The sequence below is a fragment of the Cucurbita maxima genome, unplaced genomic scaffold (assembly GCF_002738345.1).
Source record: "Cucurbita maxima cultivar Rimu unplaced genomic scaffold, Cmax_1.0 Cma_Scf00013, whole genome shotgun sequence".
In the NCBI taxonomy this organism is placed as follows: Eukaryota; Viridiplantae; Streptophyta; class Magnoliopsida; order Cucurbitales; family Cucurbitaceae; genus Cucurbita; species Cucurbita maxima.
The window spans coordinates 4736519-4761112 of record NW_019272029.1 but is presented as its reverse complement, the minus strand read 5'-3'; the positions used below and the strand labels follow the sequence as shown (position 1 = coordinate 4761112).

The 24594-nt window shown below is 35.1% G+C and overlaps 2 protein-coding genes across 15 annotated transcripts in view; both read right to left on the bottom strand.

Moving 5' to 3' along the window:
* The window catches only part of LOC111488602 (splicing factor U2af large subunit B-like), a 7421-nt gene extending 1033 nt beyond the window's left edge, over nucleotides 1-6388 (bottom strand). The window contains exons 1-13 of one of the 14 annotated variants that reach the window (XR_002719224.1): nucleotides 6130-6388; nucleotides 4953-5233; nucleotides 4684-4809; nucleotides 3631-3701; nucleotides 3526-3562; nucleotides 2923-2996; nucleotides 2745-2792; nucleotides 2591-2650; nucleotides 2117-2177; nucleotides 1906-2018; nucleotides 1360-1806; nucleotides 664-799; nucleotides 318-405 (exon numbers count right to left, since the gene is read on the bottom strand). Coding sequence is in view for 13 of the 14 variants with exons in the window: in XM_023136438.1 (XP_022992206.1) it covers nucleotides 475-542; nucleotides 664-799; nucleotides 1360-1806; nucleotides 1906-2018; nucleotides 2117-2177; nucleotides 2591-2650; nucleotides 2745-2792; nucleotides 2923-2996; nucleotides 3526-3562; nucleotides 3631-3701; nucleotides 4684-4809; nucleotides 4953-5233; nucleotides 6130-6245 (1638 nt within the window). In the remaining variant the exon portion in view is untranslated. The other 13 variants (XM_023136432.1, XM_023136433.1, XM_023136438.1 and 10 more) reach the window with 13 other exon arrangements.
* A 13203-nt stretch (nucleotides 6389-19591) lies between these two features.
* On the bottom strand, nucleotides 19592-20757 carry LOC111488706 (oil body-associated protein 1A-like). The gene is made up of 4 exons (XM_023136614.1): nucleotides 20625-20757; nucleotides 20412-20536; nucleotides 19984-20262; nucleotides 19592-19911 (listed from the first exon to the last, which is right to left on the bottom strand). Exons 1-4 carry the CDS (start codon nucleotides 20744-20746, stop codon nucleotides 19727-19729), a joined length of 711 nt encoding a protein of 236 aa, XP_022992382.1. The 5' UTR covers nucleotides 20747-20757; the 3' UTR covers nucleotides 19592-19726.
* Between the last annotated feature and the right edge of the window lie 3837 nt (nucleotides 20758-24594).

The window sequence follows — 24594 nt, the reverse complement described above, 5'->3', positions numbered from 1 at the left end:
AAAAAAAAAAAAAAAAAAAAAAAAAAAAAAAAAAAAGGGAAGAAAATATTAGTTAGACTTCCAAATTAACTTAGAAGAGGACTCAACCAAGAAAGATGCTTCCTCGTTTACAAACTCTTCTGTTACCAGATAAAGCCAATGAAACAGGAAATATGAGTGAATGGAAGAGGTTACTGAGTTAATCACATCTTCACTTTCTATAATTTCATTGTTCCGAATATCATAAGATGATTGTTTTTGGGTATTAAATCAAAATTGAGGTTTGCAGGAAGGAAAAAGAAATCAAAATTTTGGTTGAAAGATGCAGAAATTCATACCTTTCCAACACCAGGTGCTGCTTCATTGGGTCTCGGACGCGGGATTACAACGTTTACTAATGCACCTGCAAACACACAATAAAAACCACTTGAAACCAAAAAAAAAATCAGAATCAAATAAGAAGCATATGTCGGGTGGGTGTATAAAGATAGAAGGCTATGGAGGCTTCTGTCTGCAAGTTATTTGTCTGATTCTTTCTACCAGAATGTGAGGACAAGAAAAGGCTATAAAACAGAGGTATCACACAGAAAAAAACAAACAAGAAATCAATGAGTATGCATGAAGCTTTGAAGTTCTATAGAGTCTATGTTGATAGGTACACAACCAACAAATGTGTTCGTTTACCAAATTTTCCGCCTTCCCCTCGCATGTCTTCCATGATATCTTCGTAGTCTTCGTCATTAATAAGCTCTTCCGGGGTAACAACTTGTGTAAGACAAAGAACCTTGGTGGATACAGCCCCAGGCTGTAGCATAAGCTTCTGAAAAAGGAATACGGTAAGATAGTGATAAAACTAAGATAATATTTCAAAATTCTAAATATTGCCATGTTATATACAACAAACTTCGGAGCTACTTCTGTTGGTCTTGATGTTATATACACAACATATTAGCAACCAAGTATAGTATAAATTTCAGGTCTTGTTCTCAATGAATCATTCATGCTTCACATTATCAAGCACACTCGTTGCCAGAGAAAGAAATAAAATGCATACTATTCACCACTACAAGACATTTGTCATTTTTTAGGGTATTCTATGCATTTTACAAGTTTAATCAAATCTGGGAACTTTCGGTCCGCAGGTAACTCCCAAGAACTCAACTGCAATGCTGGTTGAATCAAAAGTTTAATGAAAGAATCAACTTGAAATATCAACTAGCAATCTTCCCCCATGTTATTCAGTTGAAACATAAAGACTAATATAATATATAACGATAATTTCAATGATGTTTGGGTATTTTAAAGTTATTAGGTAGGAGAATTACATGTGCCATTCATTTAAAATTCCACAAAATAGAGGAAAAGCCTAACTTCACTAACCTGCAACGCAATTTGCTGTTGTGCATGTAACAGAACACTTTCTTGCTCTGGTTTGGGTTGGTTGGTTCCTTGATTTGCACGCCGAACAGTGAGCGTCTTATCACCCATTTTAATACCGTTGAGGGCCGCACAGGCTATGTCAGTAACTGAAAGATCTTGGTAAACACAAAATGCATAGCCTTTTGAATTTCCCGTCTCTCTATCTTTCACCAGATCAAAACCTCGTAGGGGCCCAAAAAACTCCAGCAACTCTCTGACCTGAGCTTCTGTGAAGTAATAGGGAAGTCCACCCACAAAAATGCGGTCTGGACCCTCAAGACCACCAGCTGAACCTGGTGTTAGACCAACGGCAGCTAGGTTCAGATTGGGGCTTGGCTGGCTGGGACCAAGCGTTGCAGCAAGAGAAGGATTGTAATCACTAGGTCTTCGCACCTTAACAGGCGCTCCCTAATTTGAACAATAGTAACAAATAAGAAAAATATTTTCCACAATAAATTTTGTTCAAACATTTTATGCATATAAAATAGTCAATGACAAACTAAGTACCTCAAAGATGATCCCATCCAAGGCCATTGCATTACTGGCTTCCTCAACAGATCTCATCTCAACAAAAGCAAACTTTTTCTCATGATTTATGTAAACATTAACAACCGCATCTCCTATAAGTGATAGACGGCCAACATATGAGTTAAACAAGTTGATTTGGCAAACAATCCAGACAGTTAAACCTATGAACAGAAATAAAAAATCACCATACCAGGGCCAGCGGTATTTCCTCCAATTGCTGCCATAACCTGGCTGAAAAATGTGGCAACAGACTGCAAACAACAAATGACCTTTGTGAATAAATGCAGTTGGCTGTTATATGAGAAAAGTTTCCAGTATGGCTTGGCCAATTAGAGGGGAAAGAACATGGAAAATGAAGAAGGAAAAGTATGCCAAGGTTATCGGCACTGGTTGTGAGAAGGGAGAGGAATAAACATAGCCAAGAATGACAAGTTTTTCAAACTTTTATTTGGTAAGTCAACAGAGATGACATTTGCATTTGGCAATGCAGAATCAAAAAATTACAAGAAACCAAAACCTTAACAAAATAAATAAGATAAAAACCTGCAATCAGATGCACAAATGGTGAACTCCAGACAAGAATATGTATGAAGATACGGACTTCAAATATTAAATAATATAATAAAATGTCAACAAAAAAAGAGCAACAAGAAGTGCAAAAAACCTGTTCGTTGGCTGTTGGTGGTAGCCCTCCCACATAAACGCGCCGTGCATGTCTAGTAGCCTAAAAACAGAACACGCACCGCACCATAAGTTTTAATGCCCAACTTAATGTGTACAACCAAAAAAAGAGACGTACAACAGCACTGAACTGATACCTGTTGAGTCATTGCCTGAACCGGCATTACAGGAAGTGCTCCAAAGGGCTGCATGAAAACAAATAAAAGGAAAAAACAATGAAAATGATGAATATATACTTCTATCAAATAATTAATGTCATTTGTCTAAAGATTTTGTATTATTCCATTCTTTTTAATATGGGAGAAGTAGAGTTACCTGACCCGTTGCCAGAGGAAACATGGTAGGAAACATTCCAGGAATTGCTGGAGTTGTCCCGGGAATCTGACCTGCTAAAGAAATTATAGGCTAAATCAAAGAAAATAATCACAATTCAAGTCAACAACATTCGCATACACATAAGATTCAAGTTCACCTGAACCTACTTCATGCTTCAGGAAAATCAATGTGATGTAACTTAGCCTCTTCCAATAAATTTTTTAGCATACAAATTTAATGCATGTACAAATTCTGAGAAATATTTGTAAGACTACCCAAAAAGGAAAAAGTTTCCAGATGAGGACGAACAAGATCCATCTAACCGGTGCATTGGTCCTTCTTGCACATAAAAGCTACAGATGTCAGCTCACGCCCATGGTCAGCACAGAGGGGCAAGTAGTCCAACATTGCCTTCTCACAAAATTGGACGAGACATAGAAACAAAACAACAAACAAACACCAAACACAAGCAACAAAAAACCAAAATACCTCTCAGTTTCAGAATGAGTGTACCAAGTAAATAATAAATAATAGCATAGCCCATCCAAAGACCACATTTTTTAAATGACTACATATGCGATGAAGGAACAAAATATAGCTTACCCAATGACACCATGCAATTTGTTGTCAACTTTCCACACTATATTCAACAAAGAAAAGCAGTTAAATAATACAGAAGGATATTCCTGTTCATAAGGATTTAGGTACCTGCAACAGCAGTTGCACCAGGTAATATTGCAGTAGTGGGAGGAGCCATGTCAAAACCACTAATTCGTTTGCTGCAGAGAAAGATATATTAACATAACAAGTTCAAAGACAAAAGAAGCAGGAAAGGTGATAAACCATGAAATTTCATAACCAGGAGATACAAACAACTTGTATGATGCAGAAGAATTCAACATAAACTACAAATAGACCAGAAATCTATGTAACATACAGAGCACTAAAGAAACCAAATAATGATATCTTGTCGCTCAAATTAAAATATTGTGTGGATGCAGATTGCAAACCATTAACTTTCTTTTGAAAAAATACCCTACACTGCTCAAATTAATAATGTGAACATCTCTTATATTTCCATGACATATTAGAACTTAGAAGAATAAATTAACAATTATTTATGGTCCAGAGGAAAATACAACTCTAAATATATTGAGAAAAATGAACGACAGAACTATATTTCCAAACATTCCACTTACTAACCTACTGCTCTAATCATTCCTCTGTTCAAACTTTTCAAAAGAAAAAATCATGGAAAAGAATTAGATACATATGGTAAAGGCCACTCCAATAGGCACAAACCAAAGAAAGGCCAAAAATTGCGAAGCTTCTTATGGACAAAATAGTAGTGTCAATCTCATCCTCAATAAAAAAAGGGTAAAGCAATATTGCAATTGTTCAACAAAAGGAAACTGCAAAAAAAATAACAAAAAAAAAAAAAAAGATGAATGTAGTTGGAGAAATGCCAGAGAACCACAAGTTTATGACAATTAAACCTTTTACATTTCAAACCATGACTGAAGACAGTTCTTCAATATCTCGACAAAAAACCATACAGTTCACTTACAGAACAACATATTAATCCGTTACATATGATCTTACTGCTCATATTTAACATCTGCTAAACTCCCCCGTAAAGCAATATAAATTCAGTAAAAATTCAAACTATTTGAACCTACTAATTTTCCACGCATAGACTTCAGATGGACGTACAGAGAAATTGTATACAAGAAAAATATAGCTATTAACTTCATATCCAACCTTTTGGAGCGTGATCTTGACCGCGTCGGAGAAGGGGATCTTGACCTATGTTCAGGTATTCCCTTTGAGCGAGAACGAGACCGACGTCTATGTCTGTCTTCTCGTTCTTTATCATAGTCTCTCCGCCTATAAATGAAATAAGTCAATTTAATTTCCATTGATAAAAGAAATTTAACCCAACATAAATCCCTAAATCCCTACAGTGCATGGTAAGAGCCAATAATGCATTATGAACAAGAAGCTGGGCAAATAAATACGGAATTCATTACCTGTCGTAGTCTCTACTCCTGTAGTAATCATCATCATCTCTACTTCTGCCCCCTTCCCTCCTCTCACCTCGATCCCTATGGCGGTCTCTATGATGACGATCACGATCCCTATCACGGTCCTTGTCACGATCCCTATCCCTGTCTTTCTCCCGGTCTCTTTCCCCATCCTTGCTTTTCTCCCTATCCCTTTCTCTACCTCGGTCCCGGTCCCTATCCCGCCCCTTATCTCTTTCTTTTTCTCGACTTTTTGAAGATTCCCTTTCATATTCTCGGGAACCATGCTGTAAAAGAATAGTTTGTCAGTAAGATTTTAGTTTCTTCATAATCTTTTACTATATAAAAAACCATTTCATTCATAAAATTAAATATAAAAGAGGAGGGGAGGAAAACCTCAACCCAAGCTAAGGAATAGAATACAAGAAAAACTTCCAACTTGAGTGGGGAAAAAGGGAAGAACAGTAGAAACAGAACCAATTCCCACAATCCACCCAATTGCCTAACCTCAACTACACATAGTCTCACAATGAACAAAAAAAAATCACCAAGAATTAACTTGGTCTGTCCGTTTCTCAAAGATTTAGAGTAACTTCAAATACTAATGGATTTCAAACGAATTCCAGCGTTTCTTATCCGTGAAAAATAGTAGGATTTAAAACCCTGAATAAATTAAAATTTTGTTTTCACTAAGTAAGTTTTCAAGACAAAAATGGCTAGATTCCTTCGGATTTCATAGAATGTAAGTATAAATTGCTGATTTAAGCTTGTTATATTCGAATTTCCAGTTAACAAGTCATGGTTGGAACGCTGAATTACTAAAAATTGTCACTCTTTTACGCAAACATCCAAACAAAAAAATTAATTACGTTTTCATTCCAAACAAGATAAAAAATTAGTATTTGAAATCACGGAACTTGAAGTCATTTTATTGACTCAAAACGGAAGGTTATAGGTGATGTTTCAGTCTTGCAGAGCCTTCAAAACACAAACTACAACAGAATGCCGAACTTCAACAGTTCCACTGTTTTCTGAAACTAAAGAACACGATAATTGAACTCGACTCCGAAAACAAAATACGAATATTTTCAGCTTAGGAACAGCACTGCCATCGATCCCCCAAATCCCAGCAAAACCGTAATATAACAAATGAATCGCCATGGATCAATCGAATACAAAATACCTGAGATTTCGAATCACTGAGAGTGTCGTGGCCACCATGGCTGCCACCACGAGCTTGAGGAGAAAAACCATCGCCATAGTTGTCTGCATCTTCCCCATTACCTTCATACCTCCCATCGTAATCCGTCATGTTTGAATTTGGTGTATGATCCACAGAGTTTCGGTTTGGTATATGGAATTCTTTCTGGGAGAAAAAAGAAATTCCCGAGGCAATTGGGTCAAGCACGCCAAAGAGTATCCTAGGGCTCGGAAGAGAGATCCTTCTTATATATTGTTAACTAATTAATTAATAAATTAAGTAATTAAGTAATAGCATTTATTTAATAAATCTTTATTTGTAAAAATGAATTAAATATTTTAACCAATTATTATCAAATAATTAAGTATATTAATTTTGTTAAATTGATATAATTAGTTAATTAACTATATTCATAATAAAATCATACTAAACTTTAATTAGTTCTTGGGTTTATTAATTTCTTCGTTGCTCGACCATTAGGCTTATCTTAGTCAACTTAAATAAGGTTTTGGTCGGTTGATATACTTGCACTTAGAGCCGAGAGTAAATCATTTGGTCACCTGTTAGATCATGGATGCAACGGGAGCCTATAAGTAGGGTTCTTACTAAATGCTTTTATACTCATTCATTTCTCCTTTCTTTTCTAGGTGTTCAGTCGAGATGGAGCAGTGTTCAAAAGTTGTATGGTCATAGAGAGGGTCGTTTCAGAGCGTCGGTCCATTTTTACACTTTGGAGTCCTTTGTATTTTGTTTTATATTTTATTCCAAACTCGTTCCCCGTTTGTAATACTTTGAACATCTTCGTCTTATAACTAATTTTAATTTTGTATTTAGTTTTGGCATTATGATTTTTTTTTTAAGTTAAACTTTGTCGAATTTTTATCTTTTATTTTTATTTGTTTTTGCTTTCACCTTTTTTAGTATCGATTTGAGTTTCAAATCCTAAAAAATTGAGTCTGTCTCATTGGTATTAGAGGATCATGTTTTAGGTTTTGTAGCCTAGAACAGAGAGTCGTACACCTATGTGACTCAGTTCGACAACACGCCTCATCACGACTAGGTATGCAATTTAACCATATTTAGTGCTATATGATATGATATAAGACCTATATGAATTTGATGATTTTCTTGGTATACGTGGTAGTGATGTTAACATCTTAGGGCGTTGAATAGTAAGATGTACCAAGATCTAAAACAACACTTTTGGTGGCGAAGTATGAAGAAAGACGTAGCAGAGTTTGTGAGCAATGTGCTTAATATGTCAACAAGTAAAAGCTCCTAGACAAAAGACGGCAGAGACGTGGAAGTGGAAAAATATAGTCATGGATTTCATAGTAGGACTATCCAGAACTCTGGAGGGCTCTACAGTAATTTGGGTAATTGTCGATAGATTGACAAAGTCGGCACACTTCTTGCCAGAAAAAGCAACATATACAGTCGATAATTTGGCTCAACTGTATGTGAAAAAGACAGTTGTTGGATCGGTATGGCAACCATAGAGGGGGGTGAATAGGGTTTTAACGATAAAAGTGTTTAAACATGATTAATTTTTCTAATGATGATTTTTTATATATATATAAATAAGTAGAAGATGATAATTACTAGAACAAAATAGTTCAAGTCAAAACAATAATAAGTAGAACATGCAATAAATCACAATAATAATTTTGAAATTAAATAGGAAAGAGTTAGATAAAATGACACCGTAGTTTTATAGTAGTTCGGTCAAACTCGACCTACTCCACTCCCCAAGCACCTCTTGGGAATTTAAATACTGAACTTTCTCGACTCTTTCCACGGATCAAAGCCAAACCGTTACACCGTTCTTTTTACGAGTTCAAGAGAAAACTCAATCCTTTCCACGGTGCAGGATCAAACAGGTACAAGTATTTGAATTTGATAGTAACACACCACAACTCTTTCAAAGAGTAGATTTACAATTTGGAGCACTCATAACTATCTTCTCACATTACAATAAAAAAAAATCTCTCTCAAGAATAAGATAATAAAAATAAAATTGGAATAAAATTGGAAGCTTGGACAGAGCAACAAAATGGAGACTTTGAACAAATGAAGATTGGAGAATGTATGGAAGTTATGTGTCTTAAAATGTGGGATGATGAATTTATATAGAGGAGAAAAGTGGCAAAATGTAGGAATTAATATTGACCATTAGATTGTGTGTTAGGAATAATGGAAGGTGGAGATTAAAAGTAAATAAATAAGAAAATTTTATAAATTCATTTATTTAAATTTTTTAATATAATAATAATAATAAGCTATGTGAGTAACGTTCAAATGAAAATTCAAAATTTATTATAAATATAATAATATAATAATAATAAAAACAATGTGAGTAACTACCAAAATTTTAAAATATAATACTATAATAATATAATATAGTAATAATAAAAATCGATGTGAGTAACGGTTATATTCAAATTTATATTTTTGTAAAAATAGTTTTATTTAGAAATATAATAATAAGAAAAACTATTTGTTACTCTTCCAAAATTATAAATGTCATACTTTAATATATTTCGATTTGTCCATCATTTTGATTTTGCTGCCACATCATCACGTTAGGTATATTGTCTCGATTGTAATTTCTTAGTTTTAGCTCTGATTTGAATAATTGAAAAGTCGTTGAAATCGTTATTCCCGACCTTATATTGTGGACAGTTTACAATACTGTAAATAGTTAATAATTAAAAGTAGGTTTGTTATCATAAAAAAAAAACATCAATCAATTAATTGATTAAGGGCCAAAAAGCCAACAATCTCCCTTTTTATGATAACAAACCATTTGAAGAAAAATCCAAAATCAGAAAGAGTTTGTTTCATACAAAGAATTTGAGCACATCAACTAGCAACAACAATATATTCCGCTTCGATAGTAGATAAGGCAACCGATTTTTGCTTTTTACTGAACCAAGAAACTAAAGAACTACCAAGAAACTGACAAGTTCCACTAGTACTTTTACGATCAAGTAAGCTTCCGGCAAAATCCGCATGAGAATATCCTACCAATTTAAATTCAATATTTCTAAGATACCACAATCCTAAATCAATAGTTCCAAGTAAATATTTAAATATTCTCTTATCGGCATGTAAATAAGATTCCTTAGGACAATATTGAAACCTAGCACAAAGACATACACTAAACATAATATCGGGTCTACTAGCGGTCAAGTAAAGTAAAGATCCAATCATACCTCGATAAGCTTTAATATCCACACTTTTACCTTTTTCATCCTTGTCAAGTTTAGTGGATGTGCTCATGGGAGTTCTTGCAATCTTACCTCCATTGAACTTAACCTTTTGAGCAAATCTTTAGTGTATTTCTCTGGATTGATGAAGATACCATCCTTGAGTTGTTTGATTTGAAGTTCAAGAAAGAAATTAAGTTCTCCCATTATACTCATCTCAAACTCACTAGACGTACATTTAGAAAATTTCACATAAAATGAGTATTAGAACCAAATATGATATCATCCACGTATATTTGCACTAATAGCATATCGTTTTCTTTAATCTTAATAAAGAGTGTAGTGTCGAGTTTATCCATTTTAAAATCATTCCCGATAAAAAAAAATTACTAAGTCTATCATACCAAGCTCTTGAAGCTTGTTTTAAGCTATAAAGAGCCATTTTCAACTTATAGACAAGGAAATTTAACATTTTCAAATCGGGGAGGTTGTTCTACATAAACTTCCTCCATAATATAACCATTCAAAAATTCACTTTTCACATACATCTGATACAATACAAAATTTTTGTAAGAAGCAAAAGCAAGTAACATTCTAATAGCTTCTAATCTAGCAACGAGGTGAAAAAGTTTCTTCATAATCTATGTCTTCCTCAACCCGCTTGGATCACATCTAGACAAATCGAAGCGGGACGAAGGGCAATGACACGAAATGCACGACGCGGCGGAAAAATATGGGTACGTATATTTCCAGACAAACCCGTTACACTAAGACCCACAGAAACACGTATGGGTTCAGGGAAAGGATCCCCCGAATATTGGGTAGCTGTTGTTAAACTAGGTAGAATACTTTATGAAATGAGTGGAGTAGCCGAAAGTATAGCCAGAAAAGCTATTTCAATAGCGGCATCAAAAATGCTATGAAATGAGTGGAGTAGCCGAAAATATAGCCAGAAAAGCTATTTCAATAGCGGCATCAAAAATGCCTATACGAACCCAATTCATTACTTCGGGATAGAAATGTAGAATCAAAGGAAAGCGGTCTTGACAATAACCTTGAGCTACAAGCCTAGCTTTTCTTCATAATCTATGTCTTCCTCTCGACAATGAGCTACAAACCTAGCTTATTTTTTAGAACTTGAAGGGGTAGAACATTCATCAATATAACATAATCCTCTTTTATCACCATATGACGTACCTCCTTCAATTATTTTATCTAATTTTTGAGCACCTATTGTTAACCTCTTAATAGACTCTTTAGCCCTACCAAATTCTTGTAAATTATTTGATTCATTTTCTTTGAGCAATTTAATTAACTCATCCTTTTCACACAATCATACTCAAAATACTTAACTTTATCAACTAATGCATTTTTCTCATCACAGTCAAATATATGTTTTCATAAGGTACATCAAGTTTAACAATATTATGATCATTCTCTTTTAAGTCAACAATTTCATTTAATAAACACTTATTTTCAATCATTGAAGTCTTATATTTCTTTTTACGCACAGCCTACTTTGAACTAAGTTTTTCTAAATCAATTTGCATCTCATCAACGACTTTCAATAATTCATGATAAGAAAGAGATTCAAGAATTACCTCATCTTCTTGTTCATCCTCTTTGCACTGTCATCACTATCATCCATTTTAAATAGTTCATAATTATGAACTAACATGCTAATTTTTGTTTCCTTAACTTGGTTTGTTCCCTCATGAGTTACTTCAAGAGTTTTCCATATTTCATATGTGGAAGAACACATAGATACTCTATTAAATATATCATTACTTAGTGCACAACCGAGAACATTTATAGCACTAGAACATTTTTTTTTTATCATGCTCATCAAATTCCTCCTTTAATTTAGGCACCTCAATATTATTAACCATTTTTATTGGAATGTAAGGACCATTACTAACATTTAACCACAATTGATAATCAACCAATTGCAAATAAATTTTCCTTATAGCTTTACAACATGTATAATTTGTTCCATCAAAATAAGGGGGTTTAGAAGTTGATCATCCTTCACTAAAACCATTTTTAACACGTAGGTTTGTCATAAGCTCGAACAATAAAGTTTAGATAAAAAATCTATAAGAGCAACCCGCTCTGATACCAATTGTTGGATCAGTATGGCAACCCTAGAGGGGGTGAATAGGGTTTTAACGATAAAAGTATTTAAACCGTTCTGATACCAATTGTTGGATCAGTATGGCAACCCTAGAGGGGGGTGAATAGGGTTTTAACGATAAAAGTATTTAAACGTGATTAATTTTTCTAATCATGATTTTTTTTTTTTTTTTTACAAATAAGTAGAAGATGATAATTACTAGAACAAAATAATTCAAGTCAAAACAATAATCAAGTAGAACATGCAATAAATCACAATAATAATTTTGAAATTAAATAGAAAAGAGTTAGATAAAATGACACCATAGTTTTATAGTGGTTCGGTCCAACTCGACCTACTCCACTCCCCAAGAGCCTCTTGGGAATTTAAATAAAGAACTTTCTCGACTCTTTCCACGGATCAGAGCCAAACCGCTACACCGCTCTTTTTACGAGTTCAAAAGCAAACTCAATCTTTTCCACGACGCAGGATCAAACTGGCACAAGTATTTGAATTTGATAGTAACACACCACAACTCTTTCAAATAATAGATTTACAATTTGGAGCACTCACAGCTATCTTCTCACAATACAATAAAAAAATCTCTCTCAAGAATAAAATGAATAAAAATAAAATTGGAAGCTTTGAGAGAGCAACAAACAATCGAGACTTTGAACAAATGAGGATTGGAGAATGTAAGGAAGTTGTGTGTCTTAAAATGTGGGGAAGATGAGTTTATATAGAGGAGAAAAGTGGCAAAATGTAGAATTAATATTGACCCTTGTGTTAGGAATAATGGAAGACGGAGATTAAAAGTAAATAAATAAGAAAATTTTCTAAATTCATTTATTTAAATTTTTTAATATAATAATAATAAAAAGTTATGTGAGTAATGGTCAAAATGAAAATTCAAAATTTAAAATGTAATATTATAATAATATAATATAGTAATAATAAAAATCGATGTGAGTAACGGTTATATCCAAATTTATATTTTGTAAAAATAGTTTTATTTAGAAATATAATAATAAGAAAAACTCCACTATTTGTTACTTTTCCAAAATTATAAATGTCATACTTTAATATATTTTGGTTTTGTTGTCACATCATCACGTCAGGTACGTTGTCTCGATTGTAATTTCTTCGTTTTAGCTCTGATTTGAATAATTGAAAAGTCTTTAAATCGTTATTCCTGACCTTATACGGTGGATAGTTCAAAATACTGAAAATAGTTAATAATTAAACATATGTTTGTTATCATCAAAATATCAATCAATTAATTGATTGAAATTAATTAAAGTGAGATCAAGGGCCAAAAAACCAACAACAGTGAGGTTGCATGGAGTCTAAGGGTTGATAGTGTCAGATTGAGACTCACGCTTTATGTCGGCATCCAGAAAGCATTGGGTACTCGCCTCAACTTCAGCACTACCTTCCACCCTCGAATGGATGGTCAAATGGAGCGTTTCAATCATATTCTAGAGAACATGCTACGCACTTACTAGACTTCAAGGGAAGCTAGGTTTTCAAACTACACTTGATGGAATTTTCATACAACAGCTTCTTGGCAACCATCAAGATGACATCGTTTGAGGCTTTATATAGAAAACGGTGTAGATCCCCATTATGCTAGCATGAAGTGGGTGATAGAGAATTGATAGGACCCAAATTGATTCGAGTTACCAATGAGGTCGTTCCAAAAATTAGAGCGAGGATGCGTACCACTCAAAGTAGGACAGAAAAGCTACGCAAATGTGAAGTGTAGGAGCTTAGAATTAAGGTAGGGGAGCTAGTATTCCTAAAAGTGGCACCAATGAAGGGTGCCTTGAGGTTCAAGTGTAAGAAAAAGCTTAGCCCTCGATTCATTGCACCTTTCAAAATTCTCGAGTGAATCGGTTCAGTGGCAGATAGACTAGCCCTACACCCTCCCTCTCAAGCATACACAATGTATGTCAGGTGACAATACTAACAAAGTACATAACAGGGATATCACATTCATCAAAGTATTATGGTGGAATCGTCACACTGAATAAGCTATATATGGGAACATGAGGACAAAATAAGAGAAAAAATACCCTTAATTAATACAGGAGTTTGAGACTTTCAAAGACGAAAGCTCTTTTTAGGGGTATCTAAAATCATCGCCGGAGCTCGAGAATTTCGGCTAGGCGTTTGAGTTCTTGGGCAACACTCTGGAGAAGCACAGGCATGCCCCACGGATCACCAAACGAACACCCACGCTCCAGCCAACCCTCACAGTGTACCTGTAAGAGAGAACACAAAGAAAGGGAACGAGAGAGAGATTCGGTGAAGTTTTTCGGTGAAGATGAAACCCGCGAACTGACACCTAAAACGAAAGGCCCACGATATGAAAGAGATCATCGACGTCTGTACGCACATCTAAGGTACGTTTCATGCCTTAATAGCATTCATATTCGACGGAAAACCAGATTTGAGTTTTTGAGAATTTCATGAGTTAGTCGTTTTAGGCATCTACAAGTAACAAAACTTCGAGCAAGGGAAGAAGAGAGGCTTGCAGAGAGGTAGGGGAAGAAAAAGGACGAGAAACGTTGTAAAAAACGACGTATAAAGGAGAGAGATGAGAAATAACCACATCTGCCCAATTCACCTGTAGCGACCCGAAACTGTGAACCCAACACCTACAACCCGAGATCGCCTACAACCCAAAGACGAAACCAGCCCAAGCCAAGGCTCACTTATGCCCAAGGTCCACCTGCAGCAGTTTAGCACCCGCGCCGCAACCCAGAACCCACGTCGCGACCCAACAACTACACCTCAACCCGACTCAACTTGCACACGCGCGCCATGTGTCAACCTGCATCAAATAGTACCCTCAGCTACACGGCTCGGCTTGACACCACGTAGTCATTCGGCTAAAAAACGTCTCAATCGGCTTCACAATTTTAAATCCGTCTCCTATATTTTTGACACTCCAAGAGCTAATTTTGACCAGGTAATTAAGTAGGATGCAGCTTTGAGGAACAAAAACTTAGCAAACTCGAAATTAGGAAAATGCAGCTAAGACCAAATAAGTAAATGGTCTTACTCTAGACTATTGTAGGAAAATGCAGCTAAGACCAAATAAGTAAATGGTCTTACTCTAGACTATTGTTTGATGTATGACGACATGTGCCTAGTGGCACCGGCACGTGTCACTTATACTTTATGATTATGATGTATGTCGTATAATATATATATGATGCATGATGACATGTATAAATATATAAGGATCTCATGCATCTGTTTGTGTATATTTCCCCTTTTATGATGAGGATGAGTACAAATGTGTACGTTTTGATTGTTGAGATATGATTCAAAGTATTCAAAAAGATATGATTTAGAGTAGTTAGATATGATTAAAATATTCAAACTACCAACATTTTAGGAGATTGTTAGTAGATTTGAATTTTTCTAGATTTCGATGATTTACTATTTCTGGTCTAGTGTATAAGCTATAAATACCGTAATTGTATAACCTCTAAGCATCAAGTCAGTAGACAATAATAAAGCACTGCAACATTCCACTATTATATCTATTCTTATCTCTTTCACTATCCCATTTTCCAACAATTTTGGTATCAGAGCCAAGTTCGTTCGACACGAGGGCGAGTGATTATTTTCTTTCACAAATCAAAAATGGCAGTAGCTGGCTTTTCTTCCTCTGCACCGTTGTTATCGATCTTTAATGGTGAGAAATATGAGTGGTGGAGCATCAAGATGAAGACCTTGCTCAGATCGCAGGAGCTATGGGACTTGGTGGAGCACGGGTTTGTTGATGTATTAGAACCCTCAATAGAAGAAAAGGAGAAACTAAGAGAAACTAAGAAAAACAATGCCAAGGCTTTATTCAATATGGACAAGCAGTTCATGAGATTATCTTCTCACGAATTGCAGCAGCAACCACATCAAAGCCTGGTCAATTCTACAGAAGGAGTTTCTAGGAGATTCAAAGGTCATGACAGTGAAATTGCAATCTCTAAGACGTGATTTTGAAACTCTACTCATGACGAATGACGAATCAATTGCTGATTTTTTGTCAAGAGAAATGACAATAGTTAGTCAGATGCGTACCTATGGAGAGAAAATTTCAAACGAAACAATTATTGCAAAGGTGTTGAGAAGCTTGACTCCAAAGTTTGACCATGTGGTGGCTGCCATAGAAGAAGCTAATGATCTATCCATACTCTCTGTTGATGAATTGATGGGCTCGCTTCATAAAGCATTAGAAAGGAACGAAGAAAAGGCACTACAGGTGAAGGAGACAACCAACAACGAGAACAACGAAAGAGAAAATATTCATTTAACAGGTAGAAGAAGAGGATTTCGTAGCTTCCATGGTGGTCGTGATAACAGGGGTAGATGGAGAAGTGATGGACAGAGACAATTCAATGAACAAAGGAATGTCATACAATATTACCATTGCAGAAGGTATGGGCACACAAAATCTGATTGTTGGTATCAAAATCAACGAATGAATTTTGCAGCAGAGAATGAAGAAGAAGAAGAAAAGCTGCTTATGGCGTGCATGGATACTAATCCAAAAAAGGGACTTATGGTTTGTTGATAGTGGATGCTCGAACTATATGATAGGCACCAAATCTTTATTCAAAGAGCTTGATGAGACGTAAAAAATTAAGGTGCAATTTGGAAACACAAAAGAGATGCAAGTTGAGGGAAAAGATATAGTGAAAGTCGAAACCAGTCATGGTAAGATAAAACAATTAGATAATCTTCAATTTGTACCTGATTTAGGGTATAATTTATTGAGTGTTGGACAATTGATGACCAGAGGACATTCAATTCTATTTGATGACAACACATGTGTCATTACATATAAGAAATCAGGCCATAAAGTTCAAATTGACATGACTTCAAATAAGATGTTTCCACTTGATATTTCTAACATGGAGGATTTTGCTTTTGCTGCTAGCACGAAAGATGACTCAACATTATGGCATCTCAGATATGGACATCTTCATATGAACGGCCTGAAAATACTCAAGAATAAAGGTATGGTTTTCGAATTACCAAGAATTGACTCAACTAATTTATGTGAAGGATGCATTTATGGCAAAGCAGATTAGGAAGTCATTTCCTATTGGAAAAATTAGAAGAGCTTCACATTGTCTAGAACGAATTCATGTTGATTTATGTAGGCCAATGCAAACGGAGTCCTTGGGTGGAAGTATATATTTTTTACTATTCATTGATGATTATAGTCGCATGAGCTGAGTTTACTTCCTAGAACGTAAGTCAGAAACTTTTCAGAAGTTCCAGATTTTTAAAGCTATGGTAGAGAACCAAAGTGGCTGTCACATTAAAGTTCTTCGAACAGACAGAGGTGGCGAGTTCATATCTAAAGAGTTCAATCTGTTTTGTGAAGAAGAGGGCATCCAAAGGGTATTAACAGCTCCCTACACTCCAGAACAAAATGGAATCGCTGAACGAAAAAATCGAACTATTGTGGAGATGACAAGAAGTATGTTACAAGCAAGGAGACTTCCAAACCAATTTTGGGCAGAAGCCGTAGCAACATCTGTTTATCTATTAAACATCTCACCAACAAAGGCGGTTATGAATCGAACTCCTTATGAAGCATGACATGGAAGAAAACCAACTGTAAGTCATTTACGAATCTTTGGTTGTGTTGCTTATGCTTTGAAACATCCTTAAATTCGTCAAAAGCTTGATGAAAAATCTGAAAAATGCATTTTCATTGGCTATTGTACTCAATCAAAGGCATATAAATTATACAAACCCCATCAGTGAAAAGATTTTAGTTAGAAGGATGTAATATTTAATGAAAATGTGAGTTGGGGTCGGAGTAAATAACAGGAGCAGCAAAAGATTATAGTTGAAGTTTCTCCAAATGAAGAGACAAGGGTCAACTCAAGTGTATCTCCTAGTGCCTCCACTACAACACAAAATGTGTCAAATTCATCATCTTCAGCATTGCTAAACAGCGATTCTTCTTTTGAAGAACTTTCAGATGAGACACCTCCAAAGAAGTATAAATCTTTAACTGACATATATGAGTTAGGAAGAAGCAGCTGAAAAAGAAGAGTGGAAGAAAGCCATGGTAGAAGAGATGCACCATTGAGAAAAATGGAACATGGGAGATGGTTGACTTACCAAACGAAAAAAATGCAATCAATTTGAAATGAACGTTCAAGACAAAATTTGCACCAGATGGAAGCATACAAAAGCATAAGGCTCGTCTTGTAGCAAAAGGGTATGCACAACAACAAGGTATAGATTTTGAAGAAACTTTTTCTCCAGTAGCTTGTTTTGAAACTGTAAGAACTATTCTAGCATTAGTAGCAGAATTGCGGTGGCCGGTTTATCAGTTTGATGTTAAGTCAACATTTCTTAACGGAGATTTACAAGAAGAGGTTTATGTAGCACAACCAGAAGGATTCATAAAGAAGGACAAAGAAACAAAGGTATACAAGTTGAGAAAGACACTATACGGATTAAAGCAGGCCCCTCGAGCTTGGTACAACAAGATTGATGAGTATTTTCAAAAGAAAGGATACATGAGAAGTGAGAATGAGCCTACTTTATATGTGAAGAAGGAAGGTAAAAGTGATTTCATCATTATTTACCTCTATGATGACGATATTATTTACACTAGCTCTTCTAACTCTCTTTTGGATAAATTTAAGTCTCAAATGATTAATGAATTTGAGACGTCAGATATGTAGGTCTATTACACTATTTTCTTGGTCTTGAAGTATATCAAGTTGAGGATGAAATTTTTATTTCACAAAGAAAATATGCCAAAGATATTATGAGTAAATTTGGTATGCTTAATTGTAAGCCTGTAGCTACACCTATGAATATTAATGAGAAATTACAACATGATGATGGAGCAGAAATGACAGATGCTAGAAAGTTCAGGAGCTTGGTTGGCGGATTAATTTATTTAATTCACACACGACCCGACATTGCATTTCCTGTTGGTATTGTTTCTAAGTTTATGCAACATCCTTCAAAGGTTCATTATGGAGCAGCAAAAAGAGTCTTACGTTACATTGCCGGAACTATGGAGTATGGAATTTGGTATTCTAAATCCTCTAATTTCAAACTATATGGATTCACTGATAGTGATTGGGCAGGATCATTAGATGATAGACGAAGCATTTCAGCCAATGTTTTCACTTTAGGGTCAGGAGCGATCACTTGGAGCTCAAAGATGTTTTCACTTTAGGGTCAGGAGCGATCACTTGGAGCTCAAAGAAGCAAGCAACAGCGGCGTTGTCAATGTCAGAAGCAGAATATGTTGCAGCAACTTCAACCGCGTGTCAAGCTATTTGGCTAAGAAGAATGTTAGCTGATCTTCAACAAGAGCAAAAAGGGACAACAAAGATATTTTGTGATAATAAAGCAACTATTTCTATGACAAAGAACCCAACGTTTCACAGTAGAACAAAACATATTGAACTTCGACGAATATATATTGAACTTCGACATCACTATATTCGTGATCTTGTTGCAGACGAAGAAATTATCTTTGAATATTGTAATACCGATGAACAATGCAGACATACTTACCAAGGCTTTATATTCATGATCTTGTTGCAAACGAAGAAATTGTCTTGAAATATTGTAACACCGATAAACAACTAGCAAACATACTTACCAAGGCTTTGTCAAAAGAAAAGTTTTGCTACTTTGGATTTGAATTGAATCAAAAGAGAGTGTTGAGATATGCTCAAAGTATTCAAAAGGATATGATTAAGAGTTGTATTCAAAAAGATATGATTAAGAGTAGTTGAGATATAATTCAAATATTCAAACTACCAAGATTTTAGAAGATTGGTAGTACATTTGAATTTTTCTAGATTTCAGACAATAATAAAACACTGAAGCATTGTTAGTACATTTAAATTTTTCTAGATTTCAGACAATAAAACACTGTGCTTCATCTATTCTATAGATAATAGAGCCACACATAAAAGAGACTGCTCCAAAGTATGATGGGTCCAAAGAGTGTGAACGAACCATTGAGAGATTCACCGCTCGTACAGGTTGTACGGCAGATCTAACTGAAGGTCAGTTTAGGAATATAAAATTATATTCCGGATAAATAAGAGGTAGCGACCTGAAGGTAGACTTTACATAGTTGAGTTCATACTGCAATTTTTGTGTCAAACATTTGTGAAATCCTGTTTCTCCCTCGTATTTATTTATCCATAATTTAAAACTTACACACCTTCACAAATATAATATAAAATCAAACGAAGACTCTTGGAATTGAAGCCGCCGCCGCCGCCGCCGCCATCTCCGTCTCCCTGAGTTCTGTCTTCAGCCCTCCCCCGCCGCCATTCGCCATCGGATGAACACCATGCTCCGGCCCCGACATGCTCTCCCTCTTCCTCCTCTCCTCCTCAAACGACACCCCGTATCGTTTCTCAACCTCTACGAATCAAATCAAATCAAATCAATCATCAATTTTCAAATGAATTTCTGAAACCACACACACTCGCTTACTTAGTGATAGACTCGGATCCAGCTGCTCATCCCGCGTTAGCGCCATCATTAGCTGCGGGATGCCCAGCGGTAGAATGTCGCCTCGATCTACCTGCCAGAAATGGAATACTTTCCCATACGTCTTGCACACTTTCTCCAAGTCCACCCGCTCGATCGCCCCCGGCATGCCCGGCATGAACAGAGTCCCGCTCTTCACTTCGTACTCATGCGAGTGCCAGAAACACTTCTCCTCGTCGGGCAGCGTCAGGAACAGATTCTCCGATATAATATACTCAATCCCTATAGTTTTAACAATATTTAATACTAATTAAATCTTCTTTCTATTTATTATTTTTTTTTATTGCTAGCCCTTCTCTCCTTTATTTAATTATATATATAATTATTATAAATAAAGAATTTTATTGGGTGGTTTTAGCAAATATTCTCACCTATGAGTCTAGCGTCTTTCTCGGGGCTGTCGTAGATCAGACACTGTCGAACCTCATCGTTCAGGTGGGCGCAGAAGTGGTGAGCCTCCAGTTGCCTCGTCATGTCGTGTGAGTAGAAATGAAACCTAATTCATCCAAAATAAAAAATTATTCAATTAATAATTACATATTAAAAACATCAAATCGGATCTGATTGTGGAAGGTAGCTCTTACGCGCAGAGGTGCTGGTGGATCTGGTTGATCGGTCGGAAGCGTTGGACGGCGGCGGTGGCGGTCTCGAACACGGCGGTGCTGGCGTGTGTCGCCTCCCCCGGAATTTTCGATTGCGTCGACATTAATTATTATTATTATTTTTACTGCTATTTTCTCAGATTTTTCTGATTCCTTATTTCATTTTATTCCTTCGCCATGGCCGCGGGGAATTGCATGCATTTCTCCACGTGGCAGCACTGATGTGTTCACGTGGCATAAGTTCTGGGTCCACGTGGCTTTAGCTACGGCCACGTCATCACCGTTCGATTGGGTTGAGATTTTTGTTTTTTGTCCAGAATACAAGCCCACGAAAACGGAAGCTAATTGATAAAATCTATTGAATCAATTAAATCTCAAATTTAATAATTTTTCTAATTAAAATCTTAAATAATAATAATAATAAAAGCACTTAATTAATGATTTTATATTTTAAGCTTAAAAAAAATCTAAAAAAATACTTCTTTCAAAAGAAATCATTGATATTTTATTTAAAAATACTTTTTAAATTTTGAGAAGTATCTAAAAAAACCCGTTAAAAAATATTCTTCAATTTTTAAAAATATCATTAATATTTTAACTTTTTTTTTAACTTCAAAACCATCATCAAACTTTTTTTAAAAAAATTTAAATATATATTTATTATCATTACTACATTTTAAAATTAATATTAGTATTTTAAAATATTTAAATATATATTTATCACTATTACTCCGTTTCAATTAAATAATTTATGAGGTATATATAGATAATTTTGATTTATATATTAACATTAAAAACTCTTTTTAAAAAATGGAAAGAGTATTGCATTTAAAATTTTAAAGATATTTTTTAAAAGTATTAAAGATATTTTTTAAAATTACTAAAGATAATATTTTTTAATTAAAAAAAATTGAAGTTATTAATGAAAATTTTAAAGTTCTAAAGCTATTTTTAAAAAATAAAATAGTAATAACTTATCATAATTTTAAATTTTCATTTTAGTTTTTGAGTTTTTACATTTTTTAACACCAAGGCTAAAGAAGAAAGAGACAAAGATTCGAGTTAGGGTGATTTCAAAAGTTTTGTACCTAGGACCAATCCAGAAAGACCACTCTTTCGTCTAAGGATGCCTAACCACCGCACCGCTGCAGCGAATGGAGAACAAATTGAGCTCGAGGTCAACAAGAAATAAAAAGATCTAACATACTAATATTGATTATTAATTCAAGGTTGGGAGTACTCCATGGAGAGAAAATCTGGTCTAAAATAAGTTTTATGTCTACCAAAAGTTAGTGGACTGAGTAATAAGTACGTATCATAGAATAATACGTGACTTTGGGTATGTACTAGAAACTTTTCTAACCGGAATTGAAACGAAAACTTAACCTAACCATATAAATTAGTATACTTATTCAAGATTCCAGTTACCCCTCAATCAAACTCCAAAAATGAATTTAATATCAAATTCAGCCATTAACGATTTTATTTTTTAAAAAAATAAGGATGTCATTGCAAACATGTCATGTACGGAAAAATCATTTTAAACAATTTGTTTTAATGTTGTTCTAGACTTAAACGTTGATAAATTCATTTTAAATTTAAAGATAATATCAAAGAAATTCAAGGTTTTTTAAAAATAGAAATGTAATTGTCATACCCTAACCTAAGGTGTAATCCAGTCGTAGCCCAAACCCTCTCGCCCCAACGAAACCACCCGCGAATCGAAACCAAACCCGAAGTCGTGAACTGCAGCCCAACCCGTCTGTGGCCATCGCCTCGGCCCAACCAAGAAAAAAGAACCAATCCATGCCTCGACTTAGCCCAATCAGCAGCGACCTGAGACCAAAAACCAAACCAACCCCGACCTGCAAGCCCAATCCACCTGTAGACAAAGACGCCAGACCAATACCCAACGCTGACGGCCCAGCCCACCTGCAACCAAAACCCTACAGCACATCGCAACCCAGAACCCGTGACCGAAGTTCAACCGGCCCGACGACACGCGCCTCGACCTAATTTTAACATTGCACACGCGGCTGCTTCTAATTGTGCCACTTTTCAGCGCCTGACGCAAAGTGTCCTCGGCTCCGGTGGCTTAGTCAGCTCTGGCGGTGGCGACTTCTCAGCTCGAGAATTTATTTCTGACCTGTTCTGCACTGTTTCGACCCTTCCGAACTTGATTACGACCTCGTTTAAGGTAAAATATGTCATGTTAAGGGTGTATTTCACAAATTTCAAATTGGAATGTAATTATGTTGTGAAATACTAACAAAGTTGTCGAAAGATCCAATAGGAACCAATCACCGATGAAAGCGTAGGACGCATTCAAGAAGCTAGGAGCTTACGTATATATTTTAGGGAGTACATCGACTAAGGCCTAAGGCCTACCAAGTAAATGGCTCTACTATCGTAGGTTACGTATTGTATGTTGTATGTTGTATGTTGACACGTGGCCATGAATTCACATGTGTCATAAATTGTATGTTAGAATGTTATGATTTAATATGTAAAAGTATGCTGTTTTTTAAATGACTTGATGTGCGACATAATGTGATGTGATGTGTTATGCTTAGAATGTTTATGTGATCGTTGAGATGTTTTCCGTATGAATCGCATGTCATAATATCTTATAATGAAAGCCTGAATTGTGATGCTATGTTCCTTAAATTTGGATAAGTATGACATGAAATCACAATCTATAGCATGAAATATAAGCCCTGTAACGACCCGAAATTTTCTACTTAATTTAAGGTTGCCGCTGTTATACATATCATAAAATTGAATGGAGAAGTATTTCATTTAAATTTTCATAAAACATCACCTTCATCTTAAAACACAGCCATGGACTTGCGTGTTTGGAAACACTTTTAAAAACGACACAACAAAAGACTAAATAAAATAAATAAACGTTTAAATTAAAAACATCCTATTCTAGCCTTAAGAAAATAAATACGGCTACCCTATGCATGTGTCATGGTCTCAAGTTGCGATGCCGTCGTCAGCAGTACATGAATGTCTTGCCTTAACCAGAAATAGAGGTAGCACGTGGCTGAGTATTTTAAGAAATACTCAGTAGGTGACCCCATTATTGGGGTTAAATGAAAGAACATGTGAATGCAATGACGTGATCTATCATATCAGTTTATTTTTCCTACGACACTATTCTAATGGGCAGCTTGGATGTACCATATACTCTACACACAGCCCATAAATGCGAGTATGAGCTCACCAGACAGTTCGCACACTGCTGGACCCCTTTTCTTGTTGGGCGAACCTTCTCTAGTAGCTCAACTTTTGTCGGACACCCATTAGAATTAGTAACCGTCACGACAACATTATGTAAAACATAACGATATTTTGCCTGCCTAATAGATGTACACGTCCGTACCCTTGTGATGGAGTAGAGGTATCCCCCAATGCATCTCACACATAATGCATGAGATCCCAACATTTTTCCGTTTTCATTATTATTTAATACAACCCCGTTAGCATTTTGTACATATTATATTGTTTTTCATATCATTTCACATATCGTTCATCATTCATATCATATCGTTTCTCATTTTTCAGTTCTCATATCATACATAATTCTAACGGGGTTATATTTCATGCCATTTATCGTGACTTTATGTCATTCATATCATGTTGTATACACACAATTTAGGAGACATTACATAACGTTCTATGCTTTTAACATAACATTTCATCATATACATATCATACGATAACATATTGCATCCCAATATATCATATCATAAACATGTCAATTTATTACATATCTCGTACCATAACACATATCATATGACAACATATCTATATCTATATCTATATCTATATCTATATATATATATACATATATATATATATATATATATATACATATATATATATATATATATATATATATATATATATATATATATATATATATATATATATATATATATATATG

Coding starts and splice junctions, on each gene's coding strand:
- LOC111488706 (XM_023136614.1), bottom strand. CDS start 20,746: ATGTCGACGCAATCGAAAATTCCGGGGGAGGCGACACACGCCAGCACC. Junction 20,263..20,411: donor GAAAGACGCTAGACTCATAG/GTGAGAATATTT, acceptor TTAAAACTATAG/GGATTGAGTATATTATATCG. Junction 19,912..19,983: donor GGATCCGAGTCTATCACTAA/GTAAGCGAGTGT, acceptor TTTGATTCGTAG/AGGTTGAGAAACGATACGGG.